This window comes from Etheostoma spectabile, chromosome 21 (assembly GCF_008692095.1).
Source record: "Etheostoma spectabile isolate EspeVRDwgs_2016 chromosome 21, UIUC_Espe_1.0, whole genome shotgun sequence".
Classification (NCBI taxonomy): domain Eukaryota; kingdom Metazoa; phylum Chordata; class Actinopteri; order Perciformes; family Percidae; genus Etheostoma; species Etheostoma spectabile.
The window spans coordinates 4,428,341-4,451,242 of record NC_045753.1 but is presented as its reverse complement, the minus strand read 5'-3'; the positions used below and the strand labels follow the sequence as shown (position 1 = coordinate 4,451,242).

General features: G+C 42.2%; 1 protein-coding gene across 1 annotated transcript; it reads right to left on the bottom strand.

Annotated features, from left to right (window-relative positions):
* Positions 1 to 154: 154 nt before the first annotated feature.
* adgra1a (adhesion G protein-coupled receptor A1a) lies at positions 155 to 22,382 on the bottom strand. The gene is made up of 7 exons (XM_032502906.1): positions 22,294 to 22,382; positions 21,620 to 21,909; positions 9,823 to 9,950; positions 8,264 to 8,387; positions 2,567 to 2,718; positions 1,121 to 1,216; positions 155 to 1,037 (listed from the first exon to the last, which is right to left on the bottom strand). Exons 2-7 carry the CDS (start codon positions 21,620 to 21,622, stop codon positions 527 to 529), a joined length of 1,014 nt encoding a protein of 337 aa, XP_032358797.1. The 5' UTR covers positions 21,623 to 21,909; positions 22,294 to 22,382; the 3' UTR covers positions 155 to 526.
* Between the last annotated feature and the right edge of the window lie 520 nt (positions 22,383 to 22,902).

Sequence of the window (22,902 nt, the reverse complement as noted above, 5' to 3'; positions counted from 1 at the left end):
GGAAAAAGCTGTCTTGCAGCGTGTGCGCGGGTGTGGGGCAGGATCTTGATTTTTGGGGTTCAAAACTGGGCAGGAAACCAGTGCTTACCAAATGGGGCGGGCAGGGGGTGGGGTCGGCTTGGGGGATGGAAACCATGGGGAGTCTTCAAGGTGGGCCTGATGAGGTGTTTGGTGGGGGGTGGGCACATCCCTCCCTACTGCGGGCGTTATGGGAACGGTAGTCTGGAGGCATGGGCCCCTGGGGGGGGTTAAAAGGGGGGCTTTGTTTTGTATTAAAGGGAGTTGAGAGGCGAGTGGGACGGGGAGCCGCAAAAAACGACTGGGACGAGGTGAGGACACGGTTTAGCGAGAGGTGAGATGGGGTGGGGGGATTCATCACGGCCACCCGCACGGACCTGTGAGGGGCAGGCTCTGGGGAAGTGGTTATTTTGGGGGGAACTCGAACGGGTGGGGGAGGCAGAGGGGCTTGCCTGAGCAGGGGGGTTGGGGCAGTGGGGGTGGGCCCTGCCTTTGGCTTGTCACCCATTCACTCCCTACTTGGACTTTGGGCGGGCAACAGGCCCCACCCCCGGGGCCAACTCATCACTTTGGCACAGTGCTGGATGAGAAGGAAGAGTCCCAAAGTGACACAAAAAGCCCCATACAAGCAGGTGAATATCATATCCAGGAAATGCCCCATTGATACCGCCAATGCTCCTAAAGCCCAGGTAGACAGGTACAGAAAGAGGGTGAAGGCTGTGGCTCGGAGCTGTGATTTAAATGAGTGCTCATTGGCCAGCACCGACACACCTGCTGCAAATGGCGGACAGTCTCCGCTGGGCCCAGAAACTCCCCCGGTGTCGGTGTGGCAGTGATGGTTTGGCTCATTAAATGATAACTGCTGCTGCTCCTCACTCAGAACTCGCAGCTCATATTTCTTCTCTGGGTGGCGTTTAAGTTGGATGTAAGTACACAGGAAGTACACAGACATGACTAAGACCAGAAGACCCATGGGGGCATAGAAACCTCCCAGGCTTGGTTCCCATGCCATCCAGCAACTGAAAAAGACAGTGACAAAAAGGTGTGTTATTCACTTAAGAACGAATGAAGACATGATTGTTCAGATATAATGAGTACTTACTACAAAGCGTTGTCCCTGCTGCCATAGTTATCCATACCAAATGCTGCCGTAACTCCAACAATCACGAGAGGGACTCCATCACTTACAAGATAAAATCTGCAAAAAATGTTTTAAATGATAAAGCCTAAATGCTAAGGTGAAAGTGGGTTAGAAAGAAAGAAGAAAATCCATTTAAATCAAATTATTTTAATTTATTTTTTTATCATTTTAAAACTATTGAATGGATTGCTGTGAAATCTGGTATAGATATCCATGGTGCTCGGATGATAATTCCTAATGGCTTTGGTGATCCCCTCCATCCAGCACCACTTACATTTTCTTTTTAAATATGGTGACAGCTTTTGGATGAGTTGCCTTTGAAATTTGGTTCTGACATTTATACTTCCTTCAGGACGAATAGTAATAACTTTGGTGGTCCTCTGACTATTCATCTAGTGCAGGGGTCTTCAACAGGGGGTCCGTGACCCCTAGGGGGTCCGCGGAGGTACTGCATGGGGGGTCGCGAAAGTTTTGGTTGATTAGACTTTTTTTTATATTCCCCCCACCCCCCTGCAATTTTTTCCACTAATTGAAACGTCTTTAAATCCACATTAACATGAATTCAACACACTGTAGTAAACAGATAAATGGAGGCAGAAGATGTCTTTCAGTCATCAATGCACACATGGCACTATAGGACCAGTTTGATATAACACCATTTTATACAATATATATAATTAGGGGGTCCCCGCTCCATCTCGCCATCAGTTTGGGGGTCCTTGGCCTGGAAAACGTTGAAGACCCCTGATCTAGTGCCATTATTGTGGCAAAATGTGTTGAATACTTTAATTTATGACCAAATATCTGCAAAACTACTGACAATACCCTCAGCCTCAGCCTGTACAATGTGTTTAATACTAACTCGCAAAGTTAGCAAGCTGACCGCCAAAGATTAGCATGTAACATTGTCATTGTGAGCTTTTTGTCGTGTTACATTAGCATATAGTCGGGTTCGAATCAGACTTGCAGCCCTTTGCTGCGTGTCATCCCCATCTCTCTCCCCCTTTCATATCTGTCCACTGTCACTTTAATAAAGGGAAAAGCCCCCCAAAAAATCTTAAAAAACAGTGGGGGTGATTCACTGGCACAAGATGCACCAATTAAAACCAATTAGTGATGCAAAACCTTTATGGGAGAAACTCAGTTGTAACATTTGTTCAAATTCTTTCAAATTCAAATTTCTAATTTGACTTTATATGCTAAGGACCTTTGGCTTAACACTCCAAAAATGTGTCTTTCTCTAAATCAGCTGAAAATCTTGTAAAAAAGAGACGGAGATCGAATGGAACGCACACCATTGCTATATTCCACATTTGAGCATCCTGATGGTTTTGAATGGCAGGGTATTGCTTGCTGGCAGTCCCATCACAGTAAAGCAGTCATGTCAGTCAATTCACACATGTTTACCTGAGGACGGTTGGTTTGGTGCGAGTCTGGGCTGGCCCATTCCTCTTCTGGGGCCGAAGTGGGTCTTTGGACACATCGTTACAGATGTTTCTAGCAGTAAATGTCAGCCACAGCATGGTAGACAAAGACGCATAGTGGAGCACAATGCCAACCTAAATAAAGTTGTAAACAAAGATTATTAAAAGCAATATGAGTTCATTGTCCAAATTTGCAAGGGGGTGTATTAGTGTTTTGCAGATGAATTTAAAATTAATGTGTATTAATGATACCACAGATTGCGCTCCACCCTATTATACCATTATTATGCTGCTAAGATAATGTTGCATAAAATAAGAAAACTTCATACGTGCTATACGGGGGGAAATGTATGAGGGTAGCGATCCATCCAGAATGAAAAGCAGAGATTGGATTTAGTGTAGTGGGAAACCCAGCCAGACTAGGTGGACCAAGCGTCACCGAGGGTGGAGTGACCGCCCCGGGAAGAGAGGGAAGAGAGCCGGGATAAGAGCTAGACTGGCCCAGATTGGACCTAGGGTTGTTCCACTACACAGCCTGCTCCTGGCGGATGTCAGATCACAGGAAAGTGGAATGGATGAACTAGTACTCGGGAGACAGGAGACTGTTGGTCCCACCTCTGGCAGAGACAGGGCTCCATCGTGGCATCCAGGATCGGTGTGTTCTGCGCCGATAGAGTGTAGAACTCAGGTGGGACAAGTGACAGACTCTATGTTTGCATCAGTGATGTTTGGTGCTCAAAGGTGGGGAAAGTGCACGGACAATGTTTCACTGATGTCGAATTTGTTATGTTAAACCTGGAGTTTGGGGGCGGTCTCTAGCTCACTCAGTAAGAGTGTTCACCCCATGTTGGCTGAGTCCTTTGCAGCGGAAAAGGGGAAAAAGCCCCAAAAAGTAATCTTTAAAAAGAAGTGAGTGCAATTACACACTTGTTTAAGTGCATAAGAAAAGCGTTGGGATCCATAAAAACGTGGCGGTGCTGTGGTCTCTCCTCACTTCCTTGGATATTTTGCACCTCATTTCAATATGTGCTTATAAAGTCTGTGTGAAATGTCTACAAAGTCAGTCAACTAGTACCTCTTTAGTCATATATTTTAGAAGGAGAGGTGTTTTTACATGAATTTGGATTTATTAAGCTCTAGTGTGTCCCAGTTTGACAGGTGGGTCCCCCATGCATGGACCAGTCACCCAGGAAGTGCGCCAGGCTATGAAGCAAATTGAACATAGCGGCCAACTGGAATTGCGACTCCCGGCCTATCAAGTGATGCCCTCCGGCCCAAAAAGCCTTTTTTCCCATAGACTTACTGTACATGTAAATAAGTGGATGAATTTCTTTAAGCATGACAACCTTAACAAAATGTCTCATCTATCAGAATTTAATTAATTCTGTCTAATAACAGTTGGAAAGTGTAGAAGAGCCACACGAATAAATCATTTACTGCCAATTAAAGTTAGCGGAGCGGTAAACTGGAAGTAGATGGCCAGATTAGGTCTCTAGTGTGCCTGCTCTATGGGCCATACAGTGCAAATGCAGTGCTAGGTTTTATTATATATCAACAGAGATGGAAAAAGTACTCACTTTCCGTACTCAAGTAGAAGTACAGATAAATAATCCTCTGGTAAAAGTAGATGTACTGATTTAACTTCTTTACTCAAGTAAAAGTAACCAAAGTACAGGCTTGGAAATTACTTAGAGTATAAAAGTAAAAGTAGCCTTGCAAATGAGAAAATGAAGTGACAGCTAGCAAATCTTTGAACATGGATCATCCTGTCATCCAGGTCATCCAGGTCATGGGCTGTCCTTCGTTCCAACTTCCATAGCGCTCCTAAATAAACAGTCGGCTCGGAACAAAATAGCTTGAAGCACTTACGGCACTTTATTTAGTTATTTTTAATCATGGTCTAATTAGCTTAGTTCAATTTTTACTATCTGATCTTATGTGATTTTGTTATAGTATTGTGGCGGTTGTATTTTGTTTCTGTCATATTGTTTTCTTTTAGATGTGCTCTAGTGCAATTTATACAGAATATCTGTTTTTATTATTCAGGTTTTATTGATTTGGTTATCAATTGGCAGGGGAGGGTCATTGATACTTGTGCATTGTCTGCAATGTAGGGTGGATTGTGTGTTGCATGTGTGTGTAAAGTCTCTGTGTTTAATGATGTTTACAGCAGCATATTGTAGTACTGATGCCCAAGACAAATTTCCCTCAGGGGACAATAAAGTTATCTTGAATCTTGAATCTTGGATGGAGTCTAATAATAATAAATGTAATATATGTTAGACAGACTCACAATCATGTTGCCGTCCATTATGCTACGCTAACATTACCGCCATCAAGCCGCATTGAATCTGTCGAGTCGTCTTGTAGTGGTGCAGAAGTGCACGTATATTCCCATCTAATTAGTTTTTTTTTTTTTCGTTTCGTTTCGTTTATTTCACACGTCATTATTGTACATTCAAACATAATTCCATGAGGCATAACAATCATATACAGGACGCATGAAATGGGAACCCCAAATAAGCTACTAAAAAGCTTTTCAGAGGGGGCCCGAAAACAAACACACAACAACCAACACACCTCCAAAACTCAATTACCATAGACAACAAAACAAACAAAACCCAAACAACAAATAAATAATCCCAGCACAAATTGAAGCATTTATAAAATTATCAACAATATGAAGAAAGCAATTTTTCCTTGACACGTTTCTTAAAGATGGAGACAGAATGCAACAATTTTAAGTTTTCCTCAAGCTCGTTCCAAATCTGCGGTCCCCTACAAACTATACTCAGGCTCGTGCATTTTAACCGACGTTTTTTACCAGTAATTCGGTATTTTCCCCTTGTATCATAAGTATACAGGGGACGACAGTTTCAGCTGAAATTATTTGAAACTAAAGTAACGAGCCAATTTTGTAAAATGTATGGAGTAAGTACCGATATTTGTGTTAAAGTGTAAGGAGTAAAAGGAAAAAGTCGGCACAAAAATAAATAGTAAAGTAAAAATCTGAAAAATCGACTTGAGTACAGTAACAAAGTATTTGTACTTTGTTACTTCCCATCTTTGTATATCAGTGGTGTGAACCTACCCTGTGTCTCCACCAGGATAAGCTGGGATCAGGTAGGACACTTAGACAGTGACACATTATGGCTGTTATGTCTCCGGCATATTCGATTTGAAATAAAACAATGACTGAAACTAAAGTGCTGACTTGCTTTTATGTTTTAATACGTTTTATTGTGTTCACATCCCTACTGGGTGAACAGTGAAACAACTGTAGCCTTTACTTTTTTAATGTCTTGCAATGTTGCAGTCACGCTTCGTGTTTAATTTCAACTACGGTCGGAAACATTAACAACGCTGAATGAGCAAGGTTACACGCGGAAACTGGCAAGTTTGGAAGATTGTAAAGATTTTCAAGGAATAGGTTTGCGGCATTTACTCTCCAACTGGGACATTTTGCGGGGCTTTGCTGTGGACAAAATACTCAGCAATACGCTGGCAAGTTCAAACGACGTTTATCCAATTTAAATAGCTCATGTCATGTTACTGTATTGTGTAACTTCATTTAATATTGTATGCAAATGTTCCACCAAAACAAGTTTGTTCTCGAGAACATTTTGCAGAGCCGCCGTCGCTGCGTCCCTATCTAAGCGCCGCCTAAGAAGATTTGGATTGGTTTATCCATCCGTCCATCCATCAATCCATCCATCGATCCATCCTTCTTTGTCCGCTGATCCGGTGTCGGGGTCGTGGGGGCAGCAGCTCCAGCAGGAGAACCCAAACTTCCCTTTCCCGAGCCACATCAACCAGCTCCGACTGGGGGATCCCGAGGCGTTCCCAGGCCAGGTTGGAGATATAATCTCTCCACCTAGTCCTGGGTCTTCCCCGAGGCCTCCTCCCAGCTGGACGTGCCTGGAACACCTCCCTAGGGACCCTCCCAGCCAGGAGGCACCCTCACCAGATGCCCGAACCACCTCAACTGGCTCCTTTCGACGTGAAGGAGCAGCGGCTCTACTCCGAGCTCCTCACGGATGACTGAGCTTCTCACCCTATCTCTAAGGGAGACGCCAGCCCCCCTCCTGAGGAAACCCATTTTGGCCGCTTGTACCCTGGATCTCGGTCATGAATTGATTGGTTTAACGAAATGCAAACCACCCCTGACTGTTTACTATCTTATCTTCTTCAGCGCTGTGGAGATAGGTCTGGCAATGCGAGACTAGACAGTGATTAACAAAAGAAAATACTTCATACTCATCCACTTGACATAGTGTTGTAAAGAAATAATAGTGTCATGGCGGGGTCCCGGCTGGTCGTGAGTCTGTCTCCCTTATTACTTTTCACTACTCTAAGTCTCGTTTGCCCAGCCTATCTTGTTTTGGTTTTGCCTTCCTGTTTTGGTTTTCCTGCTCTCCCGTCCGAAGCCAGCTGATCACACACACCTGCCTCCCGTCAACGCCAATCACCAACATCAGACGCACCTGCCAGCCTTCACCCGCTCCAGCCATCCACACCTGCCTGCCATCATCATCTACTCCTGTTTATATACCCTGGCTCTGCATCCACTCTTCACTTGATCGTCAGATCAGCTACATGGGTGAACCTCTGCTAAATTCCTGTGCTAGCCGTTGTGTCTTTGTATCTGTCGTTACTGACTCTCCCTGTGTTTTCCTGTTTCAGTTAATCTCCGGCCGGCTGGCTTCGGACCCCCCACCAGTCCTCCTCCCACGGCGTCTCCTCCTCATCATCCTGCTCTGCCCCTCGCACTGCTGCACCTCTGCCACCGCAGCTCTCCACTCTCATCTCTCCCTTTCGCCGCCACCCGGCTCCGTCCTCCGTGTCTCTGCTCGCCGTGCCCTCGCCCCCTCCTCGGCCCTCGCTCCCGGCTCCTCCTGCACAGTCTCCCCGGTCCGCCACCCACCTGCTCCTGCCGTCCATCTCCCTACTTCCATCCCCCTTTTTCCTAATAAATACCTTCCCTGTGAGCCGTGCATTTGAGTCCATCCTTCTGTCCCCCCTAACAAATAGGTTCAATAACAAACACAGATTATTCTGTATATGTGAGCCAGAACACATCTCACACTTATTATCAATAGTATGATATACTATTTACTCATCATCTCACTAATTATTTGTTATTTATTCATCTTTCTCATTCCCTTCATAATGTTCATACTGTTCATATTGTAATATAATAACACAATACTATTTATCCCAGCATCCTTTGCACTATGCTCCACATTTAAATATTTTTTATTGCACTCATGCCTCTATATTGTTTCTATTTAGAGTATGTATATATTAGTGTGTGTATATTGTTTGGTTGTTATGTATGTGTAAGCACATTGGGAGCAACAGAATTCCAAAGTAAAATTCCTTGTATGTGTCCTCTGATTCTGATTCTGATTCATGAGTAGCTTGAATGGAAACCAGAAGATGATATATAGCGGGCGTCGTGGTAGTGATTTAACTTAACACTCAGTGAACATTTACTTTCCCACAGACGCCGATGCCTCTCTCAGTTTCTGAGCGATGCCTGCAGCTGCCAGTGACCTCAAACGGCTTCAGCAACAGCTAAAGGGAGCTTTCAGTTCTCTTTGGTTCGTCATACATCACGTTTTTGTGAAAGTGCCGTGAGATAACACTCTTCTGAGAAAGTAAGAAAACAACGACTTACAATTTGGCACACGAAAGGTAAGTTGATCTGATTGATGCCCCCGGCGAAAACTCCAAATGTCAGCCCCGTGTGAAAGAGGAAGTTGAGGAGTGTGTGCCAGCCATTCCTGCTGATGCGGACCGCACTGCAAACAGTGAGTTCAAAGTTAAAAAAAGACGGACGTCCTTTTACCTGCTCCGCATCCACTGCTGGGTAATCACACTAAAACAGTGGGTTGCAGAAATCTATATGGTGTTGTTAATAATCACACTGCATCATTTTTGGCTTAGAGAAGTATTTCAGGGAAAAGGCAAAGTTTACCTGAATGACAAACAATGTGTACAGCTGTATTTGGATATGATGTGGACTATAGTGCTAAAATTCTGAACCACATAAATAGCACTAATGGGAGTGTCTGGATGGGTAATGACGTACGCATATGCCAAATTAACCCTTGTTGTTGTCTTCATATCAACCATGCAAATTTATTTTCCATCTTTTTGGTTGTTTTTTTTGACACTTTTCTTGCTTTCCCCGATGGTTTGGAAGCTTTTCCCAACATTTCTGTCACTTTTTTCAACGTTCTTTTATAAATACCTTTCTTAAAATGCTATAAAATTGTAAAAAAAAACGCTAACTTCAATGAAAGTATTGAACTGATCATTTGTTTTACTTGGACAAAGCATTGTATGGAACCATCCATGTTATTTCTGTTGACAATTTCTTTTAAAGAAACCCAAATTTCTGATAAACTTTTTGAAAATGGGTTAAATTCGACCCGAGGACAAGTGAACACTAAGAACATTTTAAAAGAGGACTTTTATTTTGACAAACTGCTAGACGCAACCATAGCAAAAATCCCCAAAAATGTACAGAATATAAAGCAACTATGCAATGTTGGAACAGGAAGTAATACAACATTTCCACCTTAAATTCATGCAGAAAAGGCAGAAATTGGTGCATAGAAATTCAACAGAATGCAGGAAATTAAGTGTTTGATGCTCAAGATTTCTTGGGGGAGGACCCCCAGACCCCTTGCTTGATATGTGCCCCCCCCCCCCCCCCCCCCATGTTGAAAAAAGCTGTGCTAAGCAACCAGTAGCTTTTCAATGTACATATGGGTATGTGAGCACTGTTTTAAGATAGGCTTCAAAAATGTGAAACCATCCTTTAACCCTCGTGCTGTCTTCCTGTCGACCTGCAACTTTGTCTTTTTCTGGGTTAAAATTTCGACATTTTGTAGTTCCTTTTCTACACTTTTCTCAACGTTTTTGTCAATTTCATTCCTATTTTTTTTTGTCACTTTGACGTTTTTTTAACTATGTTTCAGTCAATTTTTGACTTTTTTTTTTGCCGCTTTTTCCAATGTTTTTTGACATTCTTTTGTCAATTTTTCAGCATATAAAAAAAGAATGTTTTTGTTGATTTTTTCCATGCATTTTTGTAGTTTTTTTCCCCAACATTTGTCACTTTTTTCCACGTTCTTTTGTCATAGTTCGGATACAGAAAGTTTTTGTAAACGGGTCAGATTTGACCCAAGGACAAAAGGAGGGTCATTTAATGTTTAATGTTCGTCTCACCTGTGGTGGACGATGTAGGTCATGACGGAGACGAGCAGACAGAGCAGCATGACTGCTGTGCAGGCATACACCACTGGATGCAGGTAATCCCCGGGGTATGGAGGGAAGGACAGCACTCTCTTCAAATCCTGCAGAATGACAGAAGTTTACACATTGAAAAGACTAATTAGATTTATAAGAATGAAAAACACAAAGAGATACATGTATACAGTATATGTATGTATAAATATATATATATATATACAGTGGCTTGAGAAAGTTTACCCACCCATGTTAAAGTTGATTAAAAAGAGGAATAAAAAAAACATCTTTTGGAAATGGATCTTAATTGGCTTATCAGAATCAGAATCAGAATCAGAATCAGCTTTATTCGCCAGGTATGAGGACACATACGAGGAATTTGTCTTTGGAGCATTGTTACTCGCACTGTGCTTACACATACATATCAACCAAAACAGAAATATACACACTAATACATACACAATATATACATACTCTAAACAGAAACAATATAGAGGCATGAGTGCAATGAAGAGATCAATACAATTATTTAAATGTGCGTAGTGCAAGGGTACTGGGATAAAATAGTATTATGTTATTATATCACAGTATGAACAGTATGAACATATGAACAGTTCTGAAAAATAGGAAATGAGAATGACAGGTTATAGTCAGGAACTCATTAGCCCAGCTTAGCACATAGACTGTAAACAGTCCAAAGTAAAAAAAAAAAGCTTCCAACACCTCTAAGACCACGTTCACATGTACCAAAACACTCATTTTTCCCATCTTCCCTGGCATCGTGTATGTCTGTATTTGTCTAGCCCATGCTGATGTCTTGTGTAAATGTCTCTGTCCTTATGTACCGAAACTCTATTGTTATTTTAGTTGTCCGAATTTGTCTAGTCCATATCGATGTCCTGTACAAATGTTTGTCCCGACGCGCTGTAACCACGTTCAATGTTTTATGTTTCTGCAGAACAGGAACCTGCTGGAAACCAGTTTTTAAAGTCAAAGTCAGGCCGGTTTGCATTCAAATGTAATGTTACTTTTTAACTTAAATATAAATGAAGGAATTGTGTCATGAATATGTGCGTCACATTCCAGGCTGTATACAGCCTAAAAGGTTCATTATCTCCTCCAGCGGGAACACAAGCGTGTAGTCCGCCATTGTTGTTGTCATGAGACGTCGTCCGGGATAAGGGGTCGAAGGCTAAAGGACGAGCGATGGCGATGACATCATCGATACGCAAGTATGCGTTTTTGAATTTTTCCACCTTGGGACCAGGTTTCACAAAAGTGTGTCTTCAGGCGGTGAGTTTACAGGATTCCTTTGGACTATTGGCCAAAACTATGCAAAGCATGTGCGTTTCCATGTGGATGGCCCGATCAACACGCAACAACCTCCATGTTAGCTGATGGGACAAAAAAAAAAAAAAAGTACTTGTTAAAAAAAATTTTTTCCCAAAGATTGTTTCTGTCGTTTTAGGTAGGTGTGATCACGCTGATTCAAATGTTTTGTTCAAATCAGTTTGGTTTTTATTAGTTACTCGATGCTATAAAAAACGGAGTGAGACGTCATGATTGACAGCCGGGATTGTCTCGTGATTGGTCGAGCGTTGTCCTTCTTCATATACACTCCATAGCGGTGTGTGGGTTTCATTTCTTCAGTTGAAATGTAACATGCAAGATATATATAACCATTTACTATTCTCCAGTGTTCTGATTCCCTTTTCTTTCTCATTTCTTTCAAACAAATTTTCCAAAAAAAGTAACGTGGATGGTTCCCAACAACGCTCCTCACAAGGTAAACAAATAATTAGCTCACTGCTTTTATTGAATTTGTGTGTTCTTTGTGCATTTTGTAGCATTTGGAGAAAAAAAACCTTTGGTAAAAGAACTTTTAAAAAAAAGTGTAAAAAAACAAGAGAAAAATGACAATAAAAGTGACTAAAACGTGAACAAATGTCAAATAAAGTGAAAATAATTCTGTTGAAAAAAGTTACAAAAATGTCAAATAAAGACAAATGTTAAAAAAAAAAAAAAAAAAAAAAAAAAAAAAAGCTTTAAAAATTTGGGGAAAAAGCCCCGACCATTTCAAAAGGCTCAGAAAAACTTGACAGACGTTGTAAAAGTGACCAAATCATTGGGGGAAAGACACAAAAGGGTAAAAACAAAAAAACACGACGACCATAACCTTGAAAAAAGATTTAAAAAATTTTTCATTTTAAATTTTGAAACAAAAATTCCTGGTTGGCGGGAAGACACAAGGGTTAAGAAACACTAGATAGGGATTAGTGAGTTAATGAATGAGGGACTGGTTGTGAACACTTATGAAACTTATGTTATGAAGCCGGTGCATGATATGTGCTCTTCTGATTGTAGACCGAGAGGGAGGAGGGAAAGCTCCAGCTCACTCTACAGCTTTGACACCATGGATATTGTGCTATGTTGCTATGGCATTTTTACCCCCTAAACCATCAACTCTGCAAATAGACAACCCTCTAGCCAACACCATGTAGCCTACACTCACAAGTTGCAAACATGGGAGTCCTTCCATCTCTTCCAATGCATTATATATGACGTGAAAGCAGCACAAGACTCAAGGAAGCAGCACGTGGTAGCTTCATCCAGCTGTTCACTATAGTTACAAACAAAGCAGGACACAATGTGTTAATCAGTGAGCTTTGGGGGCCATGCACACAAAAACAAATCCAGTAAGTGCACCGGCTGAAAACGCACTTCTTTGAAACCTGGTTCAAAAATTCAAAAATGCCGCCCTTGTGACTTCGTTTGGACGGCGAAACGTCATAATGGCGTATCGATGATGTCATCGCCACACCCCTTGTCCTGTAGCCTTCGACCTCTTATCCCGCGACAACGTCTCATAACAACACCAATGGCGGACTGCATGCTTGTGTCAAAAAAGGAAGTGCAGATTTGAGTCGCGCACGCGCCACTTTGCGACAAGTAGCATAAAAGATTTTCTTTTTTTCTGAGCGATCAATCTCCCCGATGTGAGTCGAGTGCAGATTTGAGTCGCGCGTGCTCAGATTTAAACGGTTCACGACATAATTGTCTTACTGAAATTTGTGAAATCCATGAAATAATAAACTTTTCTCATTACACACAACAGAAGATGGGAATCATTTCAAAAACGTAGTAGCTATCTATGATTGGTTGATGCTAACTTGTAGCCAGCAGTGAACCAACTTGGTTAAGTAGGTCCATTTTTACTGTGTTGACATTGCAGAAGTCTCTCGTTAGCATCTCGGAGGCTACTTGTCGCTAAGTGACGCATGCGTCGACTTACATTGGGGAGTGACAGTGTGCAAGCTTTACGTCCATGCTCCACCTCTTCTTCTCCGTTTACACCTATAGGCTTGGTACGTGAAGTAGCATGTTGAGTCATTTACAAATGGATCCGTTTGGACGCAAATATTCTTGACACGATGCCAAGGAACACGGGGAAAAAAATAGTTTTGGTGCATGTGTCTTAGAAGTGTGTATTTTTAGCTGGGCTAATAGGTTCCTGACTATAACTCCAACCTTAACACAAAGAGAAGTAATCTTATCGTCTCATTTTCAACAAGAAAGCACAGTTCCAGAATGTAAAACTACTCCTTTATGACCTAAATAGCTGAACCTGGAGCTCTCTGTCTCCAGTTTCTGACACTGATGCCGACAAGCGCTTGAAGAATGCTTTTAAAAAAATACATAATCAGGTTCCTCTATGCAAATGCTAACACCTATGCTAACCTCCAGCTTCACTCATGCTGCTCAGAATGACTATATGAAGCCTGCAGACTCGCTGCTGGAGGTTGGACTGTGCTGCATGTTTCCAAATCCCTGCACAATTACTCACGGCTCTTTCAGTATGGGTGCATTAATGATATCTCCTAACATGGCACCAGGATTCTACATACACTGAGTGACTATAACCTTAAAACCCCCTTGTGCACTCCGGTGCAATGTAAATGTCAATTAGTATAATTATATGGATGAATATGACGGCTTACTGTAGTTGTAGTGTTGCCTAACTGCGCTGACGTCTTAAAATAACGGCATGTCATTAAACATGTAAACGTAAAATGGATTTCAGTTTCTCCGGAAATATGAAATTGAATTAGCAAAAGGCACATTATCTGAAGCTCAAGCATCAATAGAACCCGACTGTATAATACATTCATTCTGGCCATTAGGATAGACTGCCCCAATCCCCGTGCTACTAATATATATACATCTATGTTAAAAAAAAGTGAAATTGCTCATCCCATTCTTTTCCTTTGCCTGAAAGTCCATAACACAACGATATTCAATTTACTAGCATAAAACCAAGAAAACCAGCACACATTTACAGTTGAAAAGCTTAATCAAGTGAAGGATTTGTATTTTAGCTGCATTTAATGTTTTCAATAGATTTGAATATGAATTGATATATGAATTTAATCCTCATGTTGTGCCGGGTCAAATTGACCATTTTGTTTTTCATTTTTAATATCAGGAACTTGGCTTTCTTTCAACCAAATTGGCTAAAAATAACATGGATGCCATACAATGTTCTTAAACATTACAATGTAATACAATGTTCCACACAACCATACAATGTTCAGGTAAAATGGATGATTTCTTTCACCGAATTTTCATTAAATTTTAAAAAGTGATCAAAACCTCAGAAGAAATGACAAAAAAAAAAAGAACAAAAAGTGCTGAAAAAAACGATATTAATTGTTTTTGTACAATGTCATAAAAATTGTGTTTATTGGCTATGAATTTGAAAAGAAAGTGTAGAAAAAAAAACCAGCAAAAACATCGGAAAAATATGTTTTTTTACTATGCTTATCGTAGATTGGATGTAATTAAATGCTTGTTGTTTGCCTTGAGACAACAGAAATAACATTGTGTGCATATGATTCATTAATTGTAGCGTATAACCTAATTCAGAATGTTGAATTTCTGATGTCATTGTTCAATGAATCTGTAGTACTCTGTGATTTCAGCAGTGCGAGGCCTGCCTCTCACCCCCTTGAGTACTTATTGCTGTGTGTTGGGTATCTAATTAAGTGTGATTGGGTAACTGTATTGTAATTATTACGTGTTTTTCTGTTAATCATTTATAGAAAACCCATAACCATCAACCTCAACTCCTTTCGCCCAAGTGTGTGCATAGTGACAATAAATGGCTTAAATATAACATTAGCATTCATTTGACATTTACATTGCACTGGAATGCACAGTAAGGTCATACTTAGTGTATGTGGACTCCTGGTGCCATGTCAGGAGATATTAATAATAATAATTTATACTATTAATAAATAGTATAAATTTTCCCCATTTTTACAATTTACACTGTTTCTGTTTGTGTACTCTGAAATACACACACACATGCTCAGGACCTATTCATGGACTATTAGAGAGATGTCAGAGTGAGTGGGCTGCCAGTGCTGGACCAGCACCCTGCGGTTGGGGGGTAAGGTGCACAGGAGGTGAAGTAGCATCTCTCCAGCTGTAGGTATGGGGGATTTGAACCTGCGACCCTCTGGTTCCCAAACCAACTCCCTACAGACTAAGCTACTGCTACCCCAACCCTACCAATCGGAAGGCTGGTGGTTTGATCACTGGCCCTGCTAGTACCATGTCGAAGTGCAATATATAAAAGCTTCTGTTAGCAGTCATCAAGACTAGAGAAGCGCTATATAAATACAGACCTATGTAAATAAGACCATTTACATAGCGCTGATTAGCAGATTGGAGGAAACTGGGGGGGGGGGGGGGGGGGGGGCTATGCACTAATGGCTACTGTGGAAACGGAGCATTAAATGTGCGGGATACTAGCCGCAGCCGAGCTGTCTATACTCCTGCGTGGTGGTCGTGACACTAGCTGCAGTCTTCTCCTGAACAGAAGTGGCACTAATGAGCGAAGGCTACCGACTTTGCCGTTTCTACGGACCAGAAGAAGAAGAAAAAGGTAAACATCGGCAGAACTGGCAGCAGCATTGATGTCAAAGCTGCGATTGGATTGGATGACTTCGTTGGCTCAAGCCTTTCATTCACCATAGAAGACCTCATCTTAACCCAGTGAGTTTGCAAGAGAGACTTGCGGTCACTCCGAGTCCTGGCATCCGGTTACCCTCGAGCTCCTTCGGGCTTCCTGTTTCCGCTTTGTCGCGCGCCGTTGAGTGGTGGCGCCCTCTGGACAGGCACTCCACATCCTGGCGCGCTAGCGAGATCGATGTCATATTGACGTCACATTGGCTCGCGCTCGAATGCGTCGACTGTAAATCGGCCTTTAGGTTAGCTCCATCGTTCTCAATCTACTGGGGCAACGTGGCTTATGCAGAAACGTTCACTAGAGAAAATAGATGCAGGTTATTTTTCATGGCAATACTGTATTGATACACATCTGCCAAGTATCAATCTTTTATTAAATAATTGCTTATGAGACTTTTCGGTCCTGGAATAATAAAATCAATTGCTTTTTTACTTAAGCGGAGAAATTTAACTTTTTAGATGGCAGATGTTTGCCTTTTTGGGACACGGTAACACAAGTCGGGTGAAAAAAGGTAATACATTGCAATATATCGCAGAGTATCGCAATATGTTTAAGATCGTAATAATATTGTATCGTGACACATGTCGTGATGATATTGTATCGTGAGGCCTCTGGTGATTCCCACCTCTAACGTGTGGGACATAACACGACGAGAGGTGTCAACAGTTTCAACAACCTGTTCCAAATTTCAGTATGTGTACTAGTGGACTAACGCAGGTCGTCAGTAAGTGGGACTCCCATGCACTCACGGCCATACCGGCTAGCATACAAAGAACCGAGGAACTTGGATTATAACACAACCCAGAGGGAGTGTGAGTTAATTCTCTACACGCCACTTCATCTTCACATGACGTATAATAACAACACATAACAACAATAGTTTTTTGTTGCTTTATTAAAGTTCTGAACCTTTAAAAAAAGCCTTAAAGGTCCCATAACATGGTGCTCTTTGGATGCTTTTATATAGACCTTAGTGGTCCCCTAATACTGTATCTGAAGTCTCTTTTATATAGACCTTAGTGGTCCCTAATACTGTATCTGAAGTCTCTTTTATATAAGAAATAGTGGTCCCCTAATACTGTATCTGAAGTCTCTTTTATATAGACCTTAGTGGTCCCTAATACTGTATCCGAAGTCTCTTTTCCAAAACTCAGAATTCCAGCCACTAGAGCCAGTCTCTCAATGAGCTTTCCTTAGTATTTGCCATTTCTGAACTTTTTTTTTTTGGGGGGGGGGGGGGGGGGGCAAGGTGGAGGCTGGGGGTGTGGCCTTGAGAAACTGCCATGTTGGTCGTTTGAAAGCCATGATGTTTCTGTCTCATTGGTGGGCCAAATTCTCTGGGCGGGCAAAGCAGAGAAAGGGGAGGTAACCTTTCCCCTTATGACCTCATAAGGGGTAAGATTCCAGATCAGCCCATCTGAGCTTTCGTTTCCTCAGAGGCAGAGCCGGATACCCGGGGCTCGGTTCACACCTATCACCATTTCTAGCCACTGGGGGCCCATAGGCAGGCTGGGGGAATGCATATTAATGTTAAAAAAACCTCATAAAGGGAAATTTTCCTGCCATTAAGGTGATACATTAAGAACAGAATTTAGCATGGTGTTGTGTTACCTTGTAGAGCTATATCTTCTAAAAAGGGAAATAAATGAGCTTGTACTGCTCAGTAACATGCTCTCTGTAAGAATGCAAAGTGAACGCAACATTTCAAAGTACTCCTTTTAATCTACACTTTTGATTGACATTTCATAAAGCACATTTAGTCCTTTTTCAGGGGATGGCAAATCCATGAGGCTACCAACAAAATACACTTTATGAAATGTGAATCACTGCACTTGCATGAGTATTACTTAAGCTCCGATGATTTAGCCGTGGAGGCAGCAGTGTGGAGGAGGCTTAGATAAAGTGACTCATCTACAATAAGTGATGTGCATCTCCTGGACAGGTCTGGCATTCCCTCTGTGTTAAAAGGCAAAACGTGCATTTCAAACAACAGTTAGGCCATGTCCTTTCTTTCATCGGAGCGCCCCCCCCCCCCTGCATGTGCATAATTCAAGCCGAAGATTCCTGTGGAGGCAGGAATCAAGAGCTAACTTGGCTCCGTCTTTATGACAGCGTCAACTCGCTTTTCCTTTGTGTTTCAAGGCCTTGTATTTTAGAGACACTGTCATGTCTTCCGCCTCTCATCTCTTTCTCTCTCTCCGGGACAGCATGCGCTCTCATCACGCTCTACTGAGCAACCCATCTATTAGACAGAGCATGACTGATTAAATCCTTTGCAGATCCCATAAAATGGAAAAAATACAGGCATGCACACACAGCAGCAGAGATCTGTGCACACTCCACTTATCTCAGATGACCAACCACGAGCTGTGTCACGAGCCAAGATTTTGTAATACGGCTTCTTTTGTTCTGAATGTGATTCCTGGGCTCATGCGTAATAATCCTGATTGTTTCAGCGCATCAGAGATTTTCAACAGCTTCCACCAGTTACAGGGAATCCAGATACAACTCGGTACAAGATAAAAAAATAAGTGCACGTGACTGGCTGAAGGCGGAAGCCTTCACCTCTTGTACTGTTTATTTCTGTGAGACCTACGAGCTAAATCAACCACTCTTGAGGATTACTGATCTTGAGTGTATCAGACACATTTCATTAGCATCAGGATGTCCTGAGCCAATATGCTAGATGTATCAGGGCTGATCAAAAGCCTGATTTATTTTGAGTCAAGCTCCACCAGCAGTCAAAAACCCCAATATGTACTCAGCTATATCTCGGTTAAAGTGTTCTTTATGGGTCCCTTTTAATTTGGCCTGATCTGCAGTGGCTCAGTGGGAATTAGGGATGGCAGTTTGCACATTATCCGTTATACCTTTTGTGTCTAATAGACGGATGCGACCAAAAATCGTTGTTCCAGTATTGCACGAGATCGCAATGACCGGCCGGTGCGAACTGAGCAGCATTGTAACCTAATTGGGCAATTGTGCAGCCTTGGTTTTTTTTGTACTGCTGACAGGCTGAGGTTGTTGCTAAAAGTGTCTGACATTATCAACCTCAGGACGTGGGTTTTTTTGTCCGAAGACAGAAGAAAAAGTTGTTTCGGAGTAGCCGAGGCTACAGAAATGATAGGCACCTGTTATCTTACAGGCTTTCAATGTAATGGCTCAATAGGCCTATTTAAATGATTTTGACAATGTGGATGATTTCGTTGGCCGTCTGTATTAGCCTATGGATTCAGTAGGCCTGGGGCGTCGGACTGGAGGGAAAAAGGGGGACTGAGTACCCGGGGCCCTCATGTGAGGAGGGCCCTGGGTACTAAAAAGTGTAAAAAATAATCTTTAAAAAAAATCATATGTTCAATGTTACAGTTGCAGTAACAACCTGAGGCAAATTGATTTGTTTGACATGGAGTTATTGAAATAAAAATATGTTCTTAACATTGTTGTGAGAACCTTTCTATAGATGTAAAACCTCGAAATCTGCAATATCCCACACCTAAACAAGGCCCTTAGTGTACATTTTCAGTAAAATATTTTGAAGAACAAATGTTCAAAAGGATCCCAAAGAGCTTCTTGTGTGATTAAAATAGTTTTCATATCCTTGTTTGATTAGCAGACTCCATCTGTAATCCATCTGAATAGCTGTGGATGCAGGGAGGGGCCCATAGAATTTTGTGCTACGCCCCTGAAGTAGGTGGTCCGTGTGGTCAATAGGCTATAATACATCCATGGTTTCATGTTTTCTAAAACAGTTTCAATAAAAAAACAATGGTACGTATTTGCTCTTGTCTCACAGCCCCAGGAAGAGTAGATAATGGGGATCCAATCAAAAACAGCCCTGGTAATTAGAGGAGGGAAAACCTCTGACATGGTGACACAGCGTCAGGCCCACATCACTGGACACATCCAGATAACACAGTCAGGGCTGTAGTCAAGACCAGGACTAGTCAAGGCCGAGTCAAGACAGTCCAAAGAGTTTTGAGTTCAAATCCAGGTCAGAAAAAAAGTCATATGCATAACATTATCAAGACAATACGTTTGGGTTATTTGTTGATATAAAAGGGTCACAACACCCAGGATTTGGAAGTATGGCCATTCCCTTGATATTATATGATCTAATGTACATAAAACAGAATGACATACGGTGATACCTCATAACAGCAGCGTTAGAACTGATACTGCTACAGTAGGTACTAGTACTGAGCATTAGAACTGATACTGCTAAAGTAGGTACTAGTACTGAGCATTAGAACTGATACTGCTACAGTAGGTACTAGTACTGAGCATTAGAACTGATACTGCTACAGTAGGTACTAGTACTGAGCATTAGAACTGATACTGCTACAGTAGGTACTAGTACTGAGCATTAGAACTGATACTGCTACACTAGTAGTACTGAGCATTAGAACTGATACTGCTACAGTAGGTAGTAGTACTGAGCATTAGAACTGTTACTGCTACAGTAGGTACTAGTACTGAGCATTAGAACTGATACTACTACACTAGTAGTACTGAGCATTAGAACTGATACTGCTACAGTAGGTACTAGTACTGAGCATTAGAACTGATACTGCTAAAGTAGGTACTGGTACTGAGCATTAGAACTGATACTGCTACAGTAGGTACTAGTACTGAGCATTAGAACTGATACTACTACACTAGTAGTACTGAGGATTAGAACTGATACTGCTACAGTAGGTAATAGTACTGATCATTAGAACTGATACTGCTACAGTAGGTACTAGTACTGAGCATTAGAACTGATACTGCTACAGTAGGTACTAGTACTGAGCATTAGAACTGATACTACTACAGTAGTAGTACTGAGCATTAGAACTGATACTGCTACAGTAGGTACTTGTACTGAGCATTAGAACTGATACTACTACAGTAGTAGTACTGAGCAATATAACTGATACTACAACAGTAGGTACTAGTACTGAGCATTAGAACTGATACTACTACAGTAAGTAGTACAGTAAGTAGTAGTACTGAGCATTTGAGCAATTCAATGACAATATAGCTCTACTCCAGTTGTAGTGTAGAAAAGACAAAATCATATGTAAACAAACACAATAAAGACACCTGGACTCGGTCGAGACCAAAAGCCATATTTGGCAAGACCAGAGACCGAGACCAAGACCAGCGGGTAAAAGACAAGTCCAAGTCCAAATACCAGCGAGTCCAAGACCAGCCCGAGACCACAGAAAAACGGTCTTGAGTCCGTGCTACAGGTCCCACTCTTGACAACGTATTCTTCGGGCATATAGGGGCCCAACACCCACCTCTGAGCCTCGCAACCCAAGGTTCAGACCCGTAACCCAAAAGTGTGTTTTACAAGAACTTGACAAATCTGAATCTGACACATTCTTTATTTCCTACCTATATCTACCTTTCGACTTCAATGAAATAGCCTATTTTCTTTCAAAAATCCTCATGCACTCACACTATTGGCACACGGATGACAGCCATGGAAGCAGTAATAGATAGATAGATAGATAGATAGATAGATAGATAGATAGATAGATAGATAGATACTTTATTCATCCCGAAGGAAATTTTAGGCGTCCAGTAGCAAGACAACCATAACACAACAAACACATATACACACATATATCACACATACATAAGAATAAAAATAAAAATCACTCACTAATGGTTAGGTGATGGTAATGGTAAGGCTCCTGAAGGGTTAGACAAACATTAGGTAGGCTATGCCATAATAAATAACTCTTAAACGCATCTTACCATTAGCTTTAGTGGAGTTACACTTGAGTTGAAGCTCTGGTCTCTCCCGGAGGCCCTTGCTGCCCCCCCCCCCTTACCCAGCGCCACCCGGCTCCATGTAACAGGCTTAGGGTTTTTCTTTTCTTTTTTTTTAATATTCAAGTTGGTGTTTCTTTTGTCCAACTCTCCCGGTGCAGCAGAGGAGGGTCTGATCACAGGAGTTTCCCCAGCAGCCCGGTGCTCTGCCTCCCGCTCGGCGGCTCCGGATGCGGCGCTGACGGGCAGCCACGGTCCACCGGTCCCGACTCCATCTGCACGGCAGCACGGATCAGAGAGATGGGCACAAGAGGCATCGGATGCTGCGTCGTTTTAACCCACATCACAGCAGTGTGGGCGGTGTGTGTGTGTGTGTGTGTGTGTGGAGGGGGGATAGATCACGTTTAAAGAAATAGAGGCAGGAGATAAAACTGTGGGTAGATTATTTATCTGATATGCCAAATTATCATTTTCTTTCATAGCCTATTGGCTGGACTGTGCACCTGCGCTCTGGGTGATTTTTGGATTCGAAAATGCACAATAATTCTGTTATATTTTCCATAATTGCAAAGTTGTTAACGGAAGAAATGACGTGTGAAATAGTCTGTAACAACGATATGTTATATGTTATTATAAGGAAAATTAAAGGACCGACTAACCTGCGGTGTGAGTGCAGTCCAGAGCCGATCCAGTCCTTATCCAGGTCAGTGGAGATAGTGGGTGCGCTCCATTCGCCCGGAACGATGTGCCGCATTACGTAGCTCAGCAAGGGCGGGGGGAGGGGGGAAGGGGAAGGGCGGTTAACTAAAGTGCAGGCGGAGTGACGTTTCAGCAGACAGTCACACAGCTGCAGGTTATGGCAGCCATTGGAAGTCTTTTTGACGTGAGATCATGTCAGCAGGGGCGCCCCCAGGAATTTTGGGCCCCATGACTAAAAATCAAATTGGGTTAGTAGGTCTATAATAATTTTATATTAGTCTTTACCTATTTTTTGGGGGCCCATGGCCCCTTGGAATGTCAAACCTTCCAACCCTATACGGTGGTTCTGCATGTAAGAAGCCTAAATCAGGTAGAGGTAGATTCAATCACAATATTCAAGGAACGGGAGAAGGGGGGGGGGGGGGGGGGGGGGGTCTGGGGTCCATTCTCTGCACTTGACCCATCCCTCAACGGAGGAGTGGGCAGCCATTTATTTACAGCGCCCGGGGACCAACTCCAGATCTGGGCCAGTGACTTGGTCAAGTGCTCTGAATGGAAAACCTTGTAGG

Coding starts and splice junctions, on each gene's coding strand:
- adgra1a (XM_032502906.1), bottom strand. Junction 1,217..2,566: donor ACCAAACCAACCGTCCTCAG/GTAAACATGTGT, acceptor CATTTTTTGCAG/ATTTTATCTTGTAAGTGATG. Junction 1,038..1,120: donor AGCAGGGACAACGCTTTGTA/GTAAGTACTCAT, acceptor TGTCTTTTTCAG/TTGCTGGATGGCATGGGAAC.